The 22,956-nt window shown below is 43.4% G+C and overlaps 1 protein-coding gene across 6 annotated transcripts; it reads left to right on the forward strand.

Moving 5' to 3' along the window:
* The first annotated feature begins 938 nt into the window (after positions 1 to 938).
* RCC1L (RCC1 like) lies at positions 939 to 22,535 on the forward strand. Of its 6 annotated transcripts, none has more exons than XR_006388328.1 (12): positions 939 to 1,135; positions 2,349 to 2,639; positions 3,150 to 3,279; positions 4,820 to 4,948; positions 6,012 to 6,078; positions 9,084 to 9,135; positions 9,305 to 9,389; positions 11,204 to 11,385; positions 12,635 to 12,722; positions 14,614 to 14,736; positions 15,035 to 15,107; positions 17,896 to 19,236. XR_006388328.1 is itself a non-coding variant. In XM_044287171.1 (12 exons), the coding sequence occupies exons 2-12, from the start codon at positions 2,361 to 2,363 to the stop codon at positions 22,310 to 22,312; spliced, it is 1,350 nt and encodes a 449-aa protein (XP_044143106.1). In that variant the 5' UTR covers positions 939 to 1,135; positions 2,349 to 2,360; the 3' UTR covers positions 22,313 to 22,535. The 6 variants fall into 6 exon arrangements, 4 of the variants coding, with proteins under 4 accessions (XP_044143106.1, XP_044143110.1, XP_044143109.1 ...); XM_044287171.1 differs by lacking the exons at positions 14,614 to 14,736; positions 15,035 to 15,107; positions 17,896 to 19,236 and adding exons at positions 20,090 to 20,263; positions 21,206 to 21,291; positions 22,235 to 22,535; XR_006388327.1 differs by having other exon boundaries at positions 14,614 to 15,107.
* Positions 22,536 to 22,956: the final 421 nt, after the last annotated feature.

Here is a 22,956-nt window from a genome sequence, read left to right on the forward strand (position 1 = left end):
TACAGCTCCCTCTGCTGCAGGACACTGTACCGCCCAAACTAACCATAACAAAGCTCCTTATTGCAGGCACACTGATGCACTTCCATGCCGTTCAGAGCGCCCTGCGCTGATGAATGGCATGGAAAAGTCTACGGCGTATTGGTACACCTTAAACTTTTTTCAGAGAGTAGAAAAACAGCCTGAACTATGACACTTGTACAGGAGTTATGGGGACCTCTGGTCTGAAGTCATCCCAACTTTCCCATATCATCAATACAGTGTATTGATGCCGGTAATTACCCGATGAACAAGCAAACGGCAGATCGTGCTAATGACAATCTGCGCTGACACTGTACGGCATGGAGCCGAGCGATGGTACAATGATCGCTCCTCCCCATACTGTGGACAAGATCGCTGCATGTAACCGTCACCTCATTAAGCAAGCAGGCGATTCCTTCCTTATCACCTGGAAAAATATGTAATACAGCCTTACACACACTACCAACAACATACAATCCCACACAAGACACCCCCATCACATACAACCCACAGGCAGCACCCTTCAACACAACCCCCCCATCTCAGCATACAATCAAACACAGCCCCCCCATACAACCAGATACCCCCTCAGCATCCACACAGCCCCCCCCCCATCTCGGTGTACAATCCCTCACAGCCCCCCATATACAACCCAAACACCTACCTAGAACACAGGCCCCCAGTCTCAGCATAAGACCCCCTCCCCCCATATCTCAGCATACAATCTCTGATCTCTCACAGCACATCCCCTAACATTTTCAATACAAAATAAGTCTATTAGGGTTCGTTCACTCCCTGCGCTGCTGGCTGACTGACTCTCACGGGCTCCATGATACATTGTCAAAATGCGCGCGGCTCTAATGTTTCCGTGTTTCCGAGCCACGTGATCTCGGAGTGCCACGTGATGTTGTGACGTCAGCGGGTCCTTTCCGGGTATAGTATTTAGCCATTACCAAGGCTGCTCCGCATTACGAGCCGCTGCTGCACAGTGCGCGAGTCCGTCCAGGCTTATGGCGTGCAGTGTCTGCTATGAATGACGCTGGTTATTGGCAGCCATTCGTATAGTGGTTGGCTCTAGTCACATTCACCCTGGGCCTGGAGGAGACGTCTGTCACAGGTATACAGGGCTCACTGAGACCCGTTCACACTGATGTCTCTAGCTCCCGGTTTTGTAGGACCCATGCGCCATTCAACTCTATAGGACATCCGGAGATAGCCAAATCTCGGCCCCATAGACTTGAATAGAGCAGCACCGCACATGTGTCTGCTACCCCATTCATACGGGGACACCGCCACAAGTTATTGTACCCGAACAACCCTTTATATGTGCCATGTTGCCGTCTGACTGCCTGATCTTCTTACCCAGGAAAGGGGTCTCCCGGTTAGGCCCACTTTGCATATGTCAGTTGTGTACAGCACTTCAGGGCACAGGTCTGACACCTGTCTACTGATGTCACCAGACCACTCAAGGTGACCGCCATGGAGACATTCATGGGGTGATATATCAAACTGGTGTAAAGCAGAACTGGCCTAGTTACCCTTAGCAACCCATCAGATTCCACTTTTTATTTTCCAAAAGAACTGTCCAAAATGAAATTTGGAATCTTATTGGTTGCTATGGGCAACTCAGCCTGTTTTCTACTTTACACCAGTTTAATAAATGACCCTATCACCTTTAATGACGGTGTAGATTTAGGGTACTCTCACACTAGCTGCAAGGAGCTCCGGCTAGTTCCTTGCTGCTAGTGTGAAACTAACCTTAGGGTACTTTCACAGTTGCATTATTCCTTTCCGGCATAGAGTTCCGTCCTAGGGGCTCTATACCAGAAAAGAACTGATCAGGCATATCCCCATGCATTCTGAATGGAGAGCAATCCGTTCATGATGTCTTCAGTTCAGTCTTTTTGACTTTTCAGGACGGAGATAATAACGCAGCATGCTGCGGTTTTATCTCCGTCCAAAATTCCAGAACACTTGCCAGATCCGACATTTTTTACCATGGACATGCATTAATGCCGGATCCGGCCCCGAATGTTCCGACAAAACGGATCAGTTTTTGCAGTCTGCGCATGCTCACATCGCAAAAAAAAAAAAGTGAAAAAAATAAATGCCGGATCCGTTTTTCCAGATGACACTGGAGAAACGGATCCGGCATTTCAATGCATTTGTCAGACTGCTCAGTATCCTGATCCATCTGACAAATGCCATCAGTTTGCATACGTTTTGACGTATCCGGCAGGCAGTTCCGGCAAAGGAACTGCCTGCCGGAATCCTCTGCCACAAGTGGGAAAGTACCCTTAAACCTTCTTGTGCTTGTGTATGTTTTCCAGCTATATGTTACAATGCGGCCTTCATCATTACTTTTGCGCCTCGATATTTGGAAGCCTAAGTTCACATCTGTGCGACTGCTGACAACGGCTGTGGGGAGAAGCAAGTCGGGAGATGACCTTCCGACCTTTCAGTACGTTGGGCACAAACCTAGAAGAAAGGACCGTGTTTTTGTATGGGGCTTCTCTTACACGGGAGCATTGGGGATCCCAAGCTTTGTAGTACCCGACAAAGGGAAGAAAAAGCCAAAACAATACCAACTAACTCCTTATAGGCTCGATGTGGATGAAAAGGTAATGCTACATCATGTATTCCATAAAAACAAGAAGTGTTTGTGATATGTATGCGTGCCTTGATATGTCGGGGTAGATTAAACATACTTTTAGCCTATTCTGCCCACAATAAAAATTTGACCTTTAAAGGGATTGTCCAGGATTTTGATATTGATGGGTCCAACCCCCTGCACCCCTTCCCCAGTAAGCTGTTATGTGGTAGCTGATAACTGCAGCACTGTCCCCGTTCATGTCAGAGCTACAGTAAACCAGCTGATGGGCAGGGGTGTGGGGCGTTGGAGCCCTGCCTATCTGATATAGAGGATAGGCCATCAGTATCAGAATCCTGCACAACTCCATACAGAACCCAAGCACATAGGTGTATGGAGGTGTGCTACAAAATGTTTAAAAAGTAAAAAAAGTTACATTTTTTAAAATATCTTTAGGGGGTTAACTAAAGGTTGTGTTTTACAAGTAGGTTTTATGTGCATCAGTGTTTAACCATTTCATTTCCACTGTGTCCTCTCTCAGATCTCATCTGCGGCCTGTGGTTACGGCTTTACTCTATTATCGTCCAAGACAAGTGACGTGACAAAGGTGTGGGGCATGGGGTTAAACAAGGATTCCCAAATAGGATTCCATAGAAGCCGAAGAGATCGAAGTAAGCATTTTCCTTATAAGTGTTGGGTTTGGTCTGTCACCAGATCATATTTTACACTTTATAAGCATATATGTAGTCAAAAGTGGGATAACAAATCCTAGCATAAAATATGGCATCAAATTATTGTATATTGAGGCTATCACGCCCTCTAGTGGCTGCAGTCATAGTCAGTATTTCATTATTATTATTATTTTTATTTTTTAAAGAGTAAACCTTTTTATATAAACTTTTAATATGATGTCCCTAATAAAACTATCTCTAATATACTTTATTAATACATTTTCTATTTTGACTACACTTTTCCCTGCCTAAAGCGCACCATTCCCTGTGTGCTTAAAACTCTGTTCTCTGTACACCGCTGACAGCTCAGCGGTGTGCAGAGTACATTTTATCAATGGGACGCAGCATTATGTGCTCCTGCCCGTGCTCCCCGGAGGATTACTAACTCCTAGCATAGCACATGGGTACCCATGTACTATGCCAGGATTAGCTGAGCGGTCTCCTGCTTCTGCCTGCTCTGCTAAGCTAAGAGCCGACATGACGGTCGTAGTTTAGCAGAGTAGGCAGGAGCCTGCTCCGCTCGGCTTATCCTGGCATAGTAGAGGGTTACAGGGTACCCATGTGCTATGCCAGGAGTTAGTAATCCTCCAGGGGGTACAGGCAGGAGCAGCTGCTGCTGCGACCCCATTGATAACATGTGTCAGCGGTGTACAGAGAACAGAGTTTTAAGGGCACAGGGAAACGTGTAGTAAAAATAGTTTTATTAGGGACATCATATTAAAAGTTTAAATAAAGGTTTAGTTGCGCTCTAATTTCTATACCTGACTTGAGATTTTGAGAGCTTTGGTATCATATCATCAGGTGCAGATTGAATATATTTTCTCTCCCCAATGGTAATACCTGTCGGTAAGATTTTGGTTGTGACCTCACTGTGGAGAACATTCCAATTCTATGAACAGGTACAATGTAGTCCCGTCAGCAATGACTTCCATGAGGCCATAGTCACATGTTAGACATCCCAAGTACAGTACATTGCTGGTGAATTGTGCCGTTATCCTGTTACAGTAAGACTGTGCACCGGTTTAGAGCATGGTGTAGATTTTCATATCTGCAGCTTGTTCTCTGTGTCACAGATTTATTTTGGAAGTTTGCAATACATAAGGATTTTGTTTCGGCAGAAAATTTCCACCATGTTTAAACATAGCCTTATTTTTATGAAGGAGCAGGCAAATATTTCAAACCAAGACTTTGCTTACCCCTGTGATGTGGAGCCTTGGGAACATGTTGGCAGTCCAATCCTTTGTTTTTGTTTTTATTGCTGAATTCAAAGCGTTTTAAGGGCGGCCTCGATTTTCAGTGATTGTTGTGATGGCATTATTCCTAGTACCGATGTGCAGGGTACAGCATTTGAGAAGTCATTTGCAAATGTATCATAACTGTACGGCTTTCTATATAGTATATAAATACCAATTCACTTTCATTTATGTTTTGTGCGTGCAGAAGGTTTGGTTTTTCACTCATGGCCTGTCCTCTTTTAAAGCGAAAGGTTACGAATACATCTTGGAGCCATCACCTGTACCCCTACCTCTGGAGAAACCACAGGCTACGCGAGTTCTGCAAGTATCTTGTGGCAGAGCACATTCCCTTATTTTGACAGATAATGAAGGAGGTAATTAAAGTGATCTGAACTTCATGAAAATTTCACTCTGTAACATTAAAGTGGTATTGACTTGCATGGGAGAGTTTTCTAGGCATGCTCTGTCACCTGTGCAGAGGTCATTGTACTAGGAAAGAATAGAGCTCTGACAATCGCCTATTGTGACTGGTGGATCCTGTCTTATCTGTACACAGAGGTGATAGCATTACCGGCAGGATTACAATGACAGACCTTTGATTTAAAAAACCAAAACGTAAACAAAACGCCAATCACCACTGTAGCATTAAAGGGTGTTGTCCATTTTCTGGGTAAAACAGGGCAATGCAATAAAATAAAAAGGACGCTTTACTTTCTGAATAGCATAAAGAGTAACTGTACTTTCACACAATAGAGAATGGTGTAACTAACAAATTTGTAAATCGCTTCATTTAAAAAAAAATATTCCTGCATCCACCAGAAAAAAAGCTGTAAAGTCATGACCACTAGGGGTCTCACTTCCACTTAAGGTGCAGTCAAAGGCAAGATTTGTTCCTGGTAACAGAGACTAAGAAGATGGCTGAGGGGAAATAGGGGCGTGTCAGAGCTAGCTGCGATTGTAAGCCTGATGATAAAACAACTGCTTCCAAACTGAATTTGGACATGACATGAGCCTCCTGCTTTTCTGTGTGATTTTATTCCTCCCTATAAGCTTTCTGAGCTCCCTTGTAGAAAACAAAGTAGGAAGTGAGGTCATATCAGTAAAGTGCTGGTAGACTTGCATAGAAGGGAAACGCCCTCTGCTTCTGAGTGAAATGCATCTAGCTGTGCAGCTGAAATGGTATATTATGGCTAAAAAACATTAGTGAAGCCCAAAACATAACTGTTATGATTGTACAAAGAAGCACAGCCATTATGCAAACTTTTTTTTGAAAACTCGGCTACGATTTAAGATGTGCTGCTGTGGTCCTCTCAGACCACAAATGTCTTCTAAAATTAATAATCTATAATTGTTGATCATAGAACCCATTTAAATTTACAAGCCTTAAACCTATCCTAAATCTTAAACTTTTATCAAATCAAAATATGATTGTTTCAGTTTTCAGCATTGGGAATAATTCCTATGGACAGTGTGCAAGACGAATTGTTGAGAGTGAGATTTACAGGTAAGAAATATTCAAAGCATGGTAAACCTAAAGCCCACCCTATCTACTGTACATTTATTGCCGCAGTTCTACAGTCAGTGAGACAGATTTACCAAGACGGGCATTTAATTAATTTGGCACATCTTTAGCAGTCTGTGTAGCAGACGCACGCTATGAATGTCATAGATTTGAGCTATGATTTACATTGGTTCCTGGCATAAATTTATAGTAAGTTTGGTGGGCCACACTTGGCCGCCCTACCCACTCCCATTGAACACTGCTCACTTTTCTTTCCATTTTGAATAATTGTCAAAAACTGCACAAAGTCACAATTTATGACTCAAATATGGCATGCTTAAAAATTTGTGACTATGTCTGTGGTGTAATACATATACCCCTATTTGTTTTAAGACATTCTTAAGACATTCATTAAGACATTCTCTGGTAAATAATTCCTTCATTCTGGAGAAAAAGTATTTTTAATCCAAATGCAAATGAGCAGTTAAGTTCACCAAGGGTGGTCCTAAACCACTCTGTGCATCCTTGCTTCTTCTTCATTTGGCAGAACCTCCCTCTCCTTTTTGATTAACCAGGCCAGACGAGATGGCTATGCAAGAACCTGGCACTGTTAATTGAGAAGTAGATGGAGGGGCTAGCAGAGGAAGTAGGAGGAGCAAGGGTGCATACAGTGGCATGGACCCACCCACAGTGCACTTAATTGCTCATTTGCATATGGATTTAAAACTACTTCTCCAGGAAGAAGTAACAGATAACTAAGTGAAAGGTATCATTACATTTAGGTCAGCTACCCGTACAAGGCATTAAGGTGAACTTCCTGGTGACACACTCCCTTTAAGTGAATAATCTTATTGTTACACAGATTTATAGATCTCTTATAATGGTATTATGATTTTATTTGTGTAAGGGTGCCAGACTTTTCATACCTGCATGCATTTCTTAATATCGCAAAAAAAAAAAAAAACTCAGTGCAAGCCTTTGGGAAATGCATCAGTCACCTCTCAGTCAAGCACTTTGTATTTTGGTCTTACAACTTTATTGCTAAGGCTACTTTCACACTTGCGTTTGATTGGATCCGTTCTGAACGGATCCGATCATATTAATGCAGACGGAGGCTCCGTTCAGTACGGATCCGTCTGCATTAATAACTTAGAAAAATTTCTAAGTGCGCAAGATGCCTGAGCGGATCCGTTCAGACTTTCAATGTAAAGTCAATGGGGGACGGATCCGCTTGAAGATTGAGCCATATGGTGTCATCTTCAAGCGGATCCGTTCCCATTGACTTACATTGTAAGTCTGGACGGATCCGCACGCCTCCGCACGGCCAGGCGGACAGCTGAACGCTGCAAGCAGCGTTCAGCTGTCCGCCTGTCCGTGCGGAGGCGAGCGGAGCGGAGGCTGAACGCCGCCAGACTGATGCAGTCTGAGCGGATCCGCATCCATTCAGACTGCATCAGGGCTGGACGGAAGCGTTCTGCTCCGCTCGTGAGCTCCTTCAAACGGAGCTCACGAGCGGACAGCAGAACGCTAGTGTGAAAGTAGCCTTAATCGGGTAGACTTATTGTTTGCCAAAAATTGTTCATAATTAAACCACGTTTACCCTTATACTTTATTTAAAAAAATAAATAAATTATGCTATCACTCTCACCCCTAAAATAAAAGAGCCTGACACTCTTTACCATCCCCCTTTTCTAAGACATGGTTGTTTTTTTAATTTTTTTTTAGTTATAATGGTTTGTAGTAAGGTGTGCATTTAAAGGGGTATTTTGATTCTATAGGAGTTCTGGAGGTAGCCAGGTGCTGTACTTGGCTATCTTTGAACTCCCATAGAAATCAATAGAGCTGGTGCGTACATTTGGTCATTTCAGGGGGTACAGGGCCCCCGTTTTCGTGATCGGTGGGGATCCCAGTGGTAGGACCCTCACCGATCTGACAGTTATCCCCTATCCTTTGGACAGGGGATAACTTTTACCTACCAGAATACCCCTTTAAGTTCGAGCCAACAAAAACTGAAACTTGTTCTTAAAAGAAACCCTTTGCATAAAGTGTGACTTTCTTGCAGTAGAAAGGTAAACCTAAGGTAGACGCATGAAACATTGTAAATGGGTTATCCCATGATTAAAGAGAACCGTTCACCACTCCTGACATGCCTGTTTTAATAGATGCCTGCATTCCCCATGTAATAACAATTCTGGAGCATCTATTCTTATGGCTGTATGATGTACTATTCCTTTATTATTATTTCTACTAGAAGTTATGAATTAATTGCTAGCAGTCTGCATTATGGGTACAGAGGGTTATTACCCAGTTGGGGGGTGTACCTTCACAGTCTGAAAATGGCAGTACTGATTGGATAGAGTGAGTCTATCCCCCCCCAAAAAATGTGACATCCTATAGTACATGATAATCCCTTTCTAACAAAGCTGGGACCATCCCTGTACCCCACATGGATCCAGAAAAGGGCGGACTGGCCATGGACCCTGCAGAGGAATTTTATGGTGGGCTGATGCCTAGAGGGCCACCTAAGCCCTCCTCTTGTCCAAAATCCAGGTACATAAAGATCTGATGCTCTCAGCATTAATTAATGTTGGCAGTATTTTGTGCTGCACTGTGGTATCTCAGGCCACTTTCTTTTTTTTTTTAGGGCCACTTTGAGTTCCCAGTCCGCCCCTGGATCCAGAGATCACAACAGTCATTGCTCTGCTAGATGTATATAAAAGCTGACAGCTTAGGGGGTATGCACCTTCTCAGGGAACGTGTCCTTTCTACTGCAGCTAGTGGCAGTTGACGGATAGAACTGAGCATGTTTCCTTCTCGGAGAGCAGGACAGAAATTAGAAGACCAGATGGCACTGTACAGATAGATTTCAGTGAATAACTCTCTCGCTATACTGCATTTTTAATTATATGAAATTGCAGAAGTATTCAGATCCAGGTGCTGGTTTCAAAAATGTAGAATATTTGTTTTGTGTGACAACCTCTTTAACTACTGTTTTTGTTTGTTGCTAGTGAAAGCCAGTTGATTCACAGGGTAAAGCAGCTTGACAGCACAGTTGTCCAGGTAAGGCACGGTATCGGTGTACCTAAATTGGATTTTTTTTAGTTACACTTTACCACTTATAACAGGTACAGAAATATTGATAAGGAAAATGGGGGAGAGGTCTGAAAATCTTTTTAAAATGTTTAGGTTTATTTCCAAACATTTTGATGCTTGGTCTTTGTGTTTGCAGGTTGCATGTGGACAGGATCATTCTCTATTCAGGACAGAGCGAGGAGAGGTTTATTCCTGTGGCTGGGGAGCTGATGGGCAAACAGGTTCTTTTCTAATGGGTTTAGTTCTTGTAGATTTATTCCTGTGTTGTTTCTGCTGATGTATCATATAATATAAAAGGTCATATTAAAGGGTAACTCATGTTTTCATCCCCAAAAATTTATTTAATGAATTTTAGCATATGTTACTGCTGCAACAGCATTATGCATAAAGCAGTCTTTAGTTTCTTCACTTCTGTTCAGTTTTTACAAAGGAAAATGAAGGAGAAGGACCTCAGTTAGGAAAGAAGACTAATGAATCTTTTGATGCATGTGTCTTTACAGAGGAAGAGGTTCTAAGTCAACTGTCTAACATTAATACAAATAAGTGACAGGGGCCAGTTCTCTGAGGCCAAAACTGCATTCCCTCAGGTCACATACACACTTGCTGTAGCCAGCAGCTTCCTGCCAGCCAATTAGATTGGATTACGGAGAGACACGCCTCCTCGCTCTGAAGCCTAATGCAGGCATGCAGTGTGAAGGACCGCCCCTCCGTCTTCCTGTTTTCTTAACCAGAGACAGACAAGCCATAGCAACTGTCTTTTAAGGGAGCAGTGGAAAGGGACAGGGGACATTAATGAAAGCTGTTATTATGAGGTAATTTTAGATCTTTTGACAATCATTGATAGACCAACTCAGGTATACATGCCTAGCTCTAATAAACTAGCAAATAAATAAATAAAAATGACAGTTACACTTTAAGAGGAAACTCTTGAGTCTTCCTTTGCCAGACAGACTACTGCTTAAAGGCTATGTACACCTTCAAGGGGCATTTTTTTATGATTGCCTTTTACTCATTTTGGCTAAGAATTTATTTTTTTCCATTGGTCATTATTAAAAAGGTTCAGCTGTTTCTGAGGTACACGTGTTAATCAGTCTGTTTGCAAATTGTCACATTCTGTTTTGTTTGAATCCCATCAGCTGATGGCTCATGTGTAACTCTTATCTTTGATCTCCTGACCTCATAAACACTTATTTAAGCAATATTCTTATCAGTTTGATAAGAATTGAGCTGTAATGAGTGGTTCTGAGGTCAGGAGATCAGAGATGATAGCTCTTAATGAGTCATCAGCTGCCTGGATTCAAACAAAACAAAGTAACAGCTTGCAAATATAATTTTTTTATTTATTTTTTTAAACCCTGTATCTCAGAAAATACCAATTGAAGACATTATTTTTGCCCAAAATGTGTAAAATGCAATCACCAAAGGTGTCCATAGCCTTTGATATTCTTTGGACAGTGAATCCTTCAGTGATCCAGTGTTATCACTCACATGCTAGGGTGAGTAAGATGGTGGTCAGGACCCATTAAGGGGGCTTACTAATTCCCAGCTATTTTTTTATTTTATTTTTTGTGTATTACTTCTATTTCTTAGTACATGTTTTATAAAAGTAAGCAGCACTTATCCACTTTTAAAGATTTATATTTGAAGATTAGATCATGTACTAAATGAAAGCTTATTTTTTTGGGAAATTTCTCTACTTTGTGTAAAAGGGTCGTTTTTGTAGCCCTTAATTTACATTTTATATGATGTCATATGCCACCAATTTTTTATATATTATATATATTATTTATTTATTTTAGTACTTTAGCCATGTGTAACTCTGTATAAAATAAGAGCTGCCTGAAGTTGTGGCAGGCTATAGCCACCATATTTCAGATTTGTAGTACTTGTCTGTGTATAAGTGCCTTAGGGAGCCAGCGCCCATGAAATAGGTATGTTGTCCTGGACCACATCCCCTTCCCCACCTCTTAGTAACTTCTACCATTACAGAACTGTACATATTGTGAATAGCTTTCTTTTTTGTCTCTTTCTGCAGGTCAGGGACATTATAACCTCAGCAGTACACCTACCAGGCTGTCTGGTGATTTGGCTGGTGTGAATGTTGTGCAGGTAGCCACTTTTGGAGATTGTTGCCTGGCAGTATCGAGTGAAGGAGACATTTACGGCTGGGGAAATTCTGAATATTTGCAGTTAGCATCTATAGCTGATCTCACGCAGGTAAGATAATCCTTTGCAAAAGTAAAAGCAAGAAAAAAACCTAATTTGTTTTAAAGGTTCCCGTTTATTGCAGGGATTTCTTGTTATATTATATTGTCTTTGTAGCATATTATTTTTATTTATTTATCAGTTTTTTATTTAACAACAGCTTTTCCAAAATTATACAAACAATAAGGACTCCTTCTTTACAGATAGTATTGCAGCCAATCAAATGAATGACATAGAGCCATTATTTAAGCCCACACAAAATAAAAGGAAATAAACCCTCCCAACCGCCCACCCCCTAGTGAAGAGACTGTCCGCCATTTGTAATAACCATATCGCATCTCATCATACAGTCCAAATAATAATCAGTAAAAAAATATATCCCTCCCATGTACGTGCATAGGGCCTATCAATAATGATACCTAACCACTTAGTCAGGACAGCGGAATCACTCATTAGTCCAACCTGGTTTGTTTCTTGTCATATCCTATTCCTACACAAATACTGATTTCTAGTCACTCATCCTGGTCTGCCCCCCACCCCCCACCAGCTTAAGGGGAGTCTAGACAGACCCAGCGGATAACCACTTTTCCCATATTGCTGTAAATTTGGCCTCACACTTCCTCTTAACATACACCCCCCTTTCTAGACGGAGTATATCAATCACCCTGTTAAGGAATTCGGCCACCGAGGGAGGCTGTGGGCGAAACCAGTATCGAGCTATCAGTTTTGAGGCTTGAAATAATAGGCGTAGCACTTGTAGTATTTTTATTTTATTTATTTTTTAAAATCAAATCTTGCATTGTAATTATAGATGTTTTTATTAACATACCTATATTCATTTAGGGCTCATTCAGATGAACGTAATGTGTGTTGCACGGGCACCACCCGTGTGCACTCTGTTGTGTGGATGCGGACCCATTGACTTAAATGGGTCAGCAATCCACAAGATACAGCAAAAGGTAGGACATGTCCTATCTTTTGCTTTGCTGAGGCCTCTACCCGAAATCCCTCAGAAGTGCGTCATAGTGCTTCCATGGGCTTCTGATCTGTGCCTCTGTTCCGCAAAAGATAGGACAGGTCCTATATGTTTCCATATATTATGGATCACAGATCCATTCAAGTCAATGGGGCTGTGCCGTTTGTGGGCCACAGTACGTGCACGGAGCCCTTACGGTCTCTTAGATTGATATGACTTCTAACTGTATGCTGTATTACTATTTGTATTGTTGGGGTCAGAGTGTGTTTTCCTTTTTCCTTTTAGGTCAATGTTCCACAGCTCTTACCATTCAAGAATGTTGGAAAGGTGAAGCAGGTGGCTTGCGGTGGAACTAGCTGTGCTCTTTTAAATGGTCAGTGTAAACTGTGATGTTAAAATCCTCCTCAGCCCTAATCGCTAATTGTTATGGGTCAGTGTTATTTTCTATGTTCAGCCATGTACAGTTAAAACCAGAAGTTTACATACACTATATAAAAAGACACATATGCATGTTTTTCTCAATATCTGACATGAAATCAGAATAGACCTTTCCTGTTTTTGGTCAATTAGGATTACCATAATTATTTGCCAAATGCCAGAATAATGAGAGAGAAAATGTTTTAAGGCATTTTTAATACTTTTTGCATTGTCAAAAGGTTACATACACTAAGATTACTATGCCATTAAACAATTCTGGACTGCCCATATGATGATGTCATGTGTTTGGTATATCTGAGTTAAAGACACGCCTGTGGATTTATTTAAATGCCCAGGAATAATAGTAAGTGCACTTCGATCCCTGGGCGCCGCTCTATGTAGCCTGCTATTTAGTTCATATTCTTTGGACCCATTAAAGGTCCTCTTTAATTACATTCATTGGTGGCGCAGTGTGCCCTCGCCCCCATTATTAGTATCATTAGTGGTGCAGTGGCCACAAGCCCCCCTTCCCCCTCATTGTTGTATGGTGGCCACGGGGTCCCCTCCCCTCCATTGGTGGCAGTGGCAGATTACACTGTAATCTCCCTGCTGCTGTGTGTACTATGCACAGGAATTATTTCAGAATAACCCACTGGACCCAGGAGGTCAAAATAATGGTTCAATAGTCAAAAGACTATAAATTCCTGTTTGTGGTCTTTTTATTAAAATATAACTTTTATTTCTTATTCACATACACCAAAAAACAAAAAAGGACTCTATTGAGAACTTTAAAAGTACATATAGAGGGATATTTGACAGGGGTGGAGGTATGCGTACTGTCACCATATACAGTAAAAGGTGGGGGATATAGTTATATCCTTCTATGAGTGGTAATAATAGTCTAATATGATTACTGACTGATTTGTTAGATGTGCCACCTGGCATTGAATTGTAAACTCATTGGTCTACTGGTGTCTTCTGGCACCAAACTGTTTAGACTATATCTCACTCACTCAGTAAGCAAATCGACCTAAGTGCTGTGCTATTCACTATTTGAAATGATTAGTCCTTCCTAAGGCCATGCTGTATCCTGTGTCGATAACTGCTAACTATGTCTATTCTACCCCTGTCATGTGAGCTTGTGCGCACAGCGTCTGCAGATCGCTGTACTACAGCTCCCCCGACATGTTTCACCACTCAAGGCGGCGTCTTCAGGGGAATGGAACTATACAACCAACCTATAGTCAAATATGTGAAATCAAAAATTATATGACCAATACAGCATTAGAAAAATTAAAGCGCTGTAACATTTTAACTCAATAACACCCTCCCACCCACCCCTTCCCAACCAGAGCAGAGAGACAACAATGTCGGCACATTAAGAACAATTATATGTCTGGGAAACAAGACAGCGCTATCTGAGTATAGTGGTTCAGACGATCAGTCACTACTTGGCTACTATGTAGAACAACTGGGGAGGGAGTGTAACAAAGTCAGTTGTCCCCGTTCGCAATCCTGAACTTGTGCTTGTGAAGCTAGTTGTGCAGACTCAACCCATCCTTGCCAAAGGGATAAAAACTTATTTGGACAATTTCATTTAACATATACCCCCCTTTCAAGTCTTAGGGTTACATTCATCCTATTAATACACTCTTTCCTTGAGGGCGAAGCCTCCCGTATTCAATGTTCAGCGATCAGTACCCTAGTCTGAAACAGCAGTCTGTGAATACATGAGTTCCTGTCCCCCTGTCCCGGGAAATCTAGTAGCCCCAGCACACAGACCCTAGGGTCATCAGGTAAGCGTATCTGAGTTGGTCGCTATAATACTCCTAACATCTTCCCAATAGGATCGCAGCGGTGCAATAGATTCTCCAAGCCTTATATGTATGGTGTTCCTGAGGAGCTGGCTGACGGGTACTCTTATTCCCTATAGTGCTGTCATCTGCCCATACCATGACAGGTTTCAGCAGGTGGGTTTGCTCATTTTTCGTGTGTATTAGTATGGCTTTCGGTGCATGGTATAACCTGCTGATTTCTAGGGCATGGGCTTCGAGCCTTCACAGGTAGTGCATTGCCTCTACCTTTTTCTACGGTGACAGCATCAGCGTTGCCTTCGTGTGGTTGCGGGTATGCACTTATTCAGTATGCATATGTGTATTGTTTGCATTGCTCCCCTCCATGGGTAGAGCGGTCGTACTGTCCTTGTTGTCACCCCTAGATGCTGTTCTCTATTGAACCACATCAGCCTTCTCTACTTCTCTTTTGCAGGGCGAGTAGTTGCCATTCATAGGGTGTCGGATGTAGCGGCTCTTGCCTCTTGGTCGGTCGCCCTTCATCATATGTGGGTATCTGGTTTGGATTCGCATCTATCTGTTTCAGACGTCCTCTTTCCGACTGACGGATTCATTTATTCGTCATGCCGGAGGGTTTGAGACGAGGGCTGGCTATTGTGGAAGCATACCACATCAGTGGACGGCTTCACCCTTCCAGCTTACTTCTCATTTTCCCTGGGCAATGGTTGGGCAGTACATCGTGGGGCTTTGTCCCTTCAGGGGTGCAGGGCTGCTGCCTGGTCGCCTGGACACACTTTTCAAAGTTTTACAGAGTGCACACCTTTGCATCTTCTGACACTTCTCTGGGGCGTATTTTTGCAGTTTTGCAGAAAGCGGTCCTCGGATTGGCAGGATAGCTTCTTTGTTTATGACCCACCAAGGGGACTGCTCTAGAAAGTCCCAAGGTCAAGACCGTGTCCCCCAATGATACAGATGAAAGAACAAGAGTTTTGTACTTGCCGTAAAATCTGTTTATCTTCCGTTCATTGGTGGACACAGCTCCCACCCTGTATGTACATTATTGGTTCTCCTAGATGGGTCCTTCTGGTTCTTCCGGATGACTCCTCTCCGGTTTTCTTCCTTTTTATTATTGGCTGTTGGCTTCTCCTGACTGCTCCTACTGCTTTTGTACAAACTGATTAGTTCAGTGTCTGCAGGTGGGATATAGCTGAGAGGAGGAGCTAACACTTTTTTTTGCTTGGTGTCGCCTCCTAGGAGAAATGGACTACTTAAAAGTGGCACTATTGAAGGCAACAGAAAATTGCATTAGGCTTGTCAGAAAAATTAAAAAAAGGAAGAGACCACTGTGGTACTCAGCAGAAGTGGCAAAATAATTAAAAGCAAAAAGATAGCATTTAGGAATTATCCTTTTTTTTTTTTTTTTTTTTATGACAGGCAAATTTATAAGATTAGGCAGAGAGAGGCCAAACAAGTTATAAGAGCTTCTAAAGCACAGGCAGAAGAGAAATTAGCTCAGTCAGTGAAAAAAGGCGATAAGGCGTTCTTCAGATACATAAATGAAAAAAGGAAACTAAAACAAGGAATTACAAAATTAAAAACAAAAGAAGGAAGGTAGATGGAAGAAGATAAAGAACTAGCTGACTGCCTCAATGAATACATCTGTTCAGTTTTTACAAAGGAAAAGGACCTCAGTTAGGAAAGAAGACTAATGAATCTTTTGATGCATGTGTCTTTACAGAGGAAGAGGTTCTAAGTCAACTGTCTAAAATGAATACAAATAAGTCACAGGGGCCTGATGGGATACACCCAAAGCTATTAAAAGAGCTCAGCGATGAACTAACAAAACCATTAACAGATTTATTTAACCAATCACTGGCAACAGGAGTCGTCCTAGAAGATTGGAATTTAGCAAATGTTGTGCCCATTCACAAGAAAGGTAGTAGGGAGGAATCGGGCAACTATAGGCTAGTAAGCCTGACATCAATAGTGGGGAAATTAATGGAAACCATACTTAAGGAGAGGATTGTGGAACATCTAAAATCCCATGGATTGAAAGATGAAAAACAGAATGGGTTTACTTCAGGGAGATCATGTCAAACTAATCTTATTGATTTTTAATTTTTTTTTGATTGGGTGACTAAAATAATAGATTGCGGAGGTGCAGTAGACATCGCTTATCTAGACTTTAGTAAGGCTTTTGATACTGTCCCACATAGAAGGCTTATCAATAAAGTGCAGTCTTTGGGCTTGGACTCCCATATTGTTGAATGGATTAGACAGTGGCTGAGGGACAGGCAACAGAGGGTTGTAGTCAATGGAGTATATTCAGACCAAGGTCTTGTTACCAGTGGGGTACCTCAGGGATCTGTTCTGGGACCCATATTGTTTAATATCTTTATCAGCGAAATTGCAGAAGGCCTCGATGGTAAGGTGTGTCTTCTTGCTGATGACACAGATTTGTAACAGGGTTGATGTTCCTGGAGGGATACACCAAATGGAAAAGGATTTAGGAAAACTAGAGGAATGGTAAAAAATCTGGCAACTAAAATTTAATGTTGATAAGTGCAAGATAATGCACCTGGGACGTAAAAACCCAAGATCAGAATATAGAATCAGTGATACAGTCCTAACCTCAGTATCTGAGGAAAGGGATTTAGGGATCATTATTTCAGAAGACTTAAAGGTAGGCAGACAATGTCATAGAGCAGCAGGAAATGCTAGCAGAATGCTTGGGTGTATAGGGAGAGGAATTACCAGTAGAAAGAGGGAGGTGCTCATGCCGCTCTACAGAGCACTAGTGAGACCTCATTTGGAGTATTGTGCTCAGGTACTGGAGACCATATTTCCAGAAGGATATTGATACTTTGGAGAGAGTTCAGAGAAGAGCTACTAAACTGGTACATGGATTGCAGGATAAAACTTACCAGGAAAGATTAAAGGACCCTAACATGTATAGCTTGGAAGAAAGACGAGACAGAGGGGATATGACAGAAACTTTTAAATGCATAAAGGGAATCAACAAGGTAAAAGAGGAGAGAATATTTAAAAGAAGAAAAACTGCTACAAGAGGACATAGTTTTAAATTGGAGGGGCAAAGGTTTAAAAGTTATATCAGGAAGTATTACTTTACTGAGAGAGTAGTGGATGCATGGAATAGCCTTCCTGCAGAAGTGATAGCTGCAAATACAGTGGAGGAGTTTACGCATGCATGGGATAGGCATAACGCCATCCTTCATATAAGATGGGGCCAGGGGCTATCCATAGTATTCAGTATATTGGGCAGACTAGAAGGGCCAAATGGTTCTTATCTGCTGACACATTCTATGTTTCTATCAGGGACTCCGAGCAGGATTACCCAGTCGGGGTCACAGAACCAAGAAGGGTCACAGAACCGGAGCACCTAAGGAAAACAATAGCCAGAAAATCAAGGAAACAACATCGGACAAGAGAGCGAATCTAAGCAGAGGTGTCCCCCGAGGCAGCAGATGAAATGGCAGGGAAGGATTTGTCACCAGCCACAGACCTGTCCTGGGTGGGACCCGAGGATGCCGAGGATAGAAATGACAACCCGAGGTCGTCTGCAGGACCTAGTAGAGTGTGACCCATCTGCAGCAGGGTCCCTGGGAGGGCAGAGGTGGCCTCAATTTTGGGCAGGCAATCGGTGTCGTGACCCTGTCATAGTTTTGGAGAGTCGGACAGGATTCCCTATTGCTTGGCACAGGAAAGAGGCCCAGTTAGGAGAGACCGACCCAGAAGTGGGCTGGGGAGCTACTGCTCACAAACAGGGACAGGCGGACCGCGTAAGTGGTGTCTGTACGACCTGTGCACGGACGTCACTGCAGTCCACACCTAGAGCAGACATTACTAGAGGTCAGGTTACCTCATGGGGGTAAAATGTATATGTATACAACATAATACTGGACGGTCCGGTCATCTCAGAACAGTCTGACTGCCAGAGAAACACAATCACTGGAGGGGACCCAAGGAAGCAGAGAGGGAGGCTGGGAAAGGGGGAAAAAAAAAACGCCAGCCGGAGGCTGTCCTACCAGACCCCAGGTGCTGTCTCCCGAAGAGGCGCTGCAGAGGGGACCAGGGAGGTTGCAGGAGAGATGCCAACAAGATGGAGTCATCTTCTTCTTCCAGGCAGAGGGAGGAGGTTCCGCCCCCCCCCCCCCCCCCCAACAGAAAGCCAGCACTTGGCCTGGTTATGGGCCATTGAGGAAGCACGGGAAAACTAAGAGGGGCGGCACAAGCGCGGCCTAGCAGGACCAGAAGCCAGGGCCTCTATTTATGAGGTGGCCGGGAAGGAGCGAGGTGGGCGGGGCTTGATGTGACAGACCCTCCGGACAAAAATAAAATAAAAAACGGGTGAGGAGGGTAGAGGGGCGACGACCGGGGAAGGGTGACACGAGGCAAAGGAAGCACCTGGGGGCCCGTGGACAGGCCACGAAAAAAACACGGCCTAAGCCGGCGACTAAATTAGCTGGAAGGGCTGTGGAGAAGCGGGTTGGCCAGGGAGGCATAACATGCTATATATGTGTAATCTCATCCACAGATTTTCCCCCCCATCCCAATAACAGTGCGCCATCAACAGCTCAACCCCCCCCCCCCCCCCCATAACGTCATCCACAGATGGCCCCCCCAATAACTGTGTGTCATCCACAGATGGGTCGTGTCGTCCCCCCCCCCCCAGTAACTGTGCGTCATCCACAGATGCCGCCCCCCCCCCCCAGTAACTGTGCGTCATCCACAGATGGGCCCCCCAATAACTGCGTCATCCACAGATGGCCCCCCCCCCCAATAACTGTGCGTCATCCACAGATGGCCCCCCCCCCCAATAACTGTGCGTCATCCACAGATGGGCCCCCCCCCAATAACTGTGCGTCATCCACAGATGGGCCCCCCCAATAACTGTGCGTCATCCACAGATGGGCCCCCCCCAATAACTGTGCGTCATCCACAGATGGGCCCCCCCAATAACTGTGCGTCATCCACAGATGGCCCCCCCCCCCCCAATAACTGTGCGTCATCCACAGATGGCCCCCCCCCTATAACTGTGCGTCATCCACAGATGGGCCCCCCCCCTATAACTGTGCGTCATCCACAGATGGGCCCCCCCCAATAACTGTGCGTCATCCACAGATGGGCCCCCCCCAATAACTGTGCGTCATCCACAGATGGGCCCCCCCCCCCCCCCCAATAACTGTGCGTCATCCACAGATGGGCCCCCCCTAATAACTGTGCGTCATCCACAGATGGGCCCCCCCAGTAACTGTGCGTCATCCACAGACCACCATTAGTTCAGAACCCACCAAAAGCGCACCTTTTTTGGTTCAAAATATTTTTTCTTATTTTCCTCCTCAAAAACCTAGGTGCGTCTTATAAAACAAAAAATATGGTAGGTCCATAGCATAGGGACTGCCGGCTCCAAGGCTAGACGACCCCTTTAACATTATTGCTTTTACAAATGTGAGAGTTGATTTTATTCTTTAACGTTGCATTTTGATGTTGAATTATATTTACTTTGTAGAAGATGGACATGTCTTTGTTTGGGGTTATGGCGTTCTCGGAAAAGGACCAAACTTTACGGAGTCTACTGTACCAGAGCTAATTCCCCCAACGCTGTTTGGCTTAAATGACTTCAACCCAAATGTGAAGGTGTCCGCGATCTCCTCGGGCCTGGGGCACTTTGCTGCAATAACAAGTAGGTTAATGCTGAGATTTTAAAAATATCGACTTCCAAATCTACGGAATTTACAGTACCAGTAAAGTGGACAAAATTTTTGAAATCGCATCTTATCCTGCACTGCAGATTTTCAAATGAAGGATGTCAAGGTTGAAAGCAGCGGAGGTTACTCTGCAGTCCCGGCAGCGATTCCACTGCGAAAACCAGCTCATTTTGTGTGGTTATCTTCCTGATCCACTGCATTTTCCTCGGTCACTGGATTTTTTTTACTGGATTAAGGGCAGCATGAACTAGTGACAAATCCCTTGAGAAAAAGCATGATCGCTTTCTTAAATTGAGTAAAATTTATGAGGCTGGCCGCTGTAGCAAATGTTAATCAGTGTCAGGAAGAGCAGAATACTCGTGAGTATCCGGACTTACAGCCCATGTCCTGGGTATTGAACCGCTCCAGCTCTGGAGCTGTTCAATACATGATTTTAGCAAAATGGCTGTTAAGACCGGTATTTCCCTATGTTTATTCTACATCACACATAAAGCCATATTAAACCACTGGGATTGATCACTGATTCTGCTTAAATTTTTCCACTATTGATTATGGAGAATGTGTTAACTAAAGGGCTAAAGGTTATAATTTAAATGGTCAGTGTTCGAATGTATTATTTGCTTGTTATGTTTCGGTAACACCGAGAGCACAGTAGAATTTCTAAGAAAAGCCTGTTTCCCTGACAGATATTTAGGGACGCACTCTGATTTTCATGTGTAAGCCTGTATTTTCTTGTCACCTATAGGCACACTATGCCTAGTCCTGGTGCTGAGTCTGCGTGGGGCCACATGGCACAGAGATTCAGTGCACCCCTGTGTCATGTACCCGTGGCTCTGCATTAGGGACAATAAAATGGAAGTTTTGCTTGGAGTTTTTCTTTTTAAAACCTTCTTCCTTTTTTTTATTTTTTCTTGCAGATATTGGGGAGCTGTTTGTTTGGGGTAAAAATTTGAGAGGCTGCTTGGGCACTGGAAGACTTGAAGATCAGTATTTTCCATGGAGGGTAAGATACCTTCCTACACACCAACAATCTCTTAGGCCCCTTTCACACGGGCGAGTTTTCCGTGCGGGTGCGATGCGTGTGGTGAACGTATTGCACCCGCACTGAATCCTGACCCATTCATTTCTATGGGGCTGTGCACATGAGCGGTGACTTTCACGCATCACTTGTGCGTTGAGTGAAAATCGCAGCATGCTCTATATTGTGCGATTTTTCACGCGACGCAGGCCCCATAGAAGTAAATGGGGTGCGTTAAAATCGCATAGCATCCGCAAGCAAGTGCGATTTTCACGCATGGTTGCTAGGAAACGATTGGGATGGAGACCCGATCATTATTATTTTCCCTTATAACAGGGTTATAAGGGAAAATAATAGCATTCTGAATACAGAATGCATAGTATAATAGAGCTGGAGGGGTTAAAAAAAATTAAAAATTATTTAACTCGCCTTAGTCCACTTGATCGCGAAGCCCGGCATCTCCTTCTGTATCCTTTGTTGAGCAGGACCTGTGGTGAGCATTAAATACAGGTAAAGGACCTTTGATGACGTCAGATCACATGCTCCATCACCACGGTGATGGACAATGTGATTGGAGCATGTGATCTGACGTCACCACAGGTCACTTAGCAAAAAAACTGACGCCCGTGTGAAAGAGGCCTTAGTCTGAGCTTCGACCTTTAATTTGAACGTCATGAGGGCAATTTCTAGGGTCCTAAAATATCCTGGGTGCAGTCACATATGTTACTGAATCCAGTAGAGGGTATATACAGGTAATACAGTAGATGGGGACAATGCTGCCTCCTGAGATCTGTGCATTGAGGGACAGCTGGTCTTTTTGTCCCATTTGACTGCAAAAATATTTTAGATTTTAGTAATTCCACATTTGTCATGTCCATGTACATTGCATAAGGAGCATGATATAAAAACATATTTTACTTTCATGCAGGTAACTGTTCCTGGAGAAGTGGTGGATATAGCTTGTGGTGTCGACCACATGGTAGCACTTGTGAAGTCACTTAACTGATGAAAAGAGGAAACTGTGGCTTCATTGTTACATATTTTATTTGCTGTTCCTCAGGTTGGACATATTTAAATCTTCCTGTATAATCATGTAAAACACAAGGATGGAACTTGGCCCCGACAGTGCAGCGCCTTTTAGTCAATGGGTTGCGTTTATGGGATAGTTATAGTTTTCAAGGTACTGTAAATGTGAAGACTTTTATAATAAACCACTTCAGTCATCGAAATCTGTAAGCAAAAATGATTCCTTAGAATACATTGCTGTTTTGTCAACTTCATAAGTTCCTTCTTTGGAGATACTGTGAAGAGTCTAAGAAATTTCCAATTTTTTTTTTTTTTTTTTTTTTTTTTTTAGACTTTAAGACGCCCTTTTAGCAAGAAGAAATCCTGCTAAAAAGTGTCTGCGTCTTTTAGTCCGCAGTCAGGGTAGTCCAGCAGTGCCAGACCCCCTGACCTCTTCAATAATGACTTGTGCTCCCTCTCCCTCCTACTGTTGCACCAAAGCACACCCCCAGAACGCGTCACTGGCCCTCGACTGTTCCTGTTAGGTGCCGCTTGGTGTCTTGCCTCTATCTGGTTCTTCACCATGATGGCCAGTGCCAAGCAGAAGCAGGAAGAAGAAATTGCTCCGGGACATGAACAGCCTCC

This window comes from Bufo gargarizans, chromosome 3 (genome assembly GCF_014858855.1).
Source record: "Bufo gargarizans isolate SCDJY-AF-19 chromosome 3, ASM1485885v1, whole genome shotgun sequence".
Taxonomy (NCBI): Eukaryota; Metazoa; Chordata; class Amphibia; order Anura; family Bufonidae; genus Bufo; species Bufo gargarizans.

What these genes read in the sequence shown, in the direction of transcription:
- RCC1L (XM_044287171.1), top strand. Translation starts at nt 2,361, where the DNA reads ATGCGGCCTTCATCATTACTTTTGCGCCTCGATATTTGGAAGCCTAAG. An exon ending in GGCTCGATGTGGATGAAAAG is followed by an intron (nt 2,640 to 3,149) that starts GTAATGCTACAT and finishes GTCCTCTCTCAG; the next exon opens with ATCTCATCTGCGGCCTGTGG. An exon ending in TTGACAGCACAGTTGTCCAG is followed by an intron (nt 9,136 to 9,304) that starts GTAAGGCACGGT and finishes TTGTGTTTGCAG; the next exon opens with GTTGCATGTGGACAGGATCA.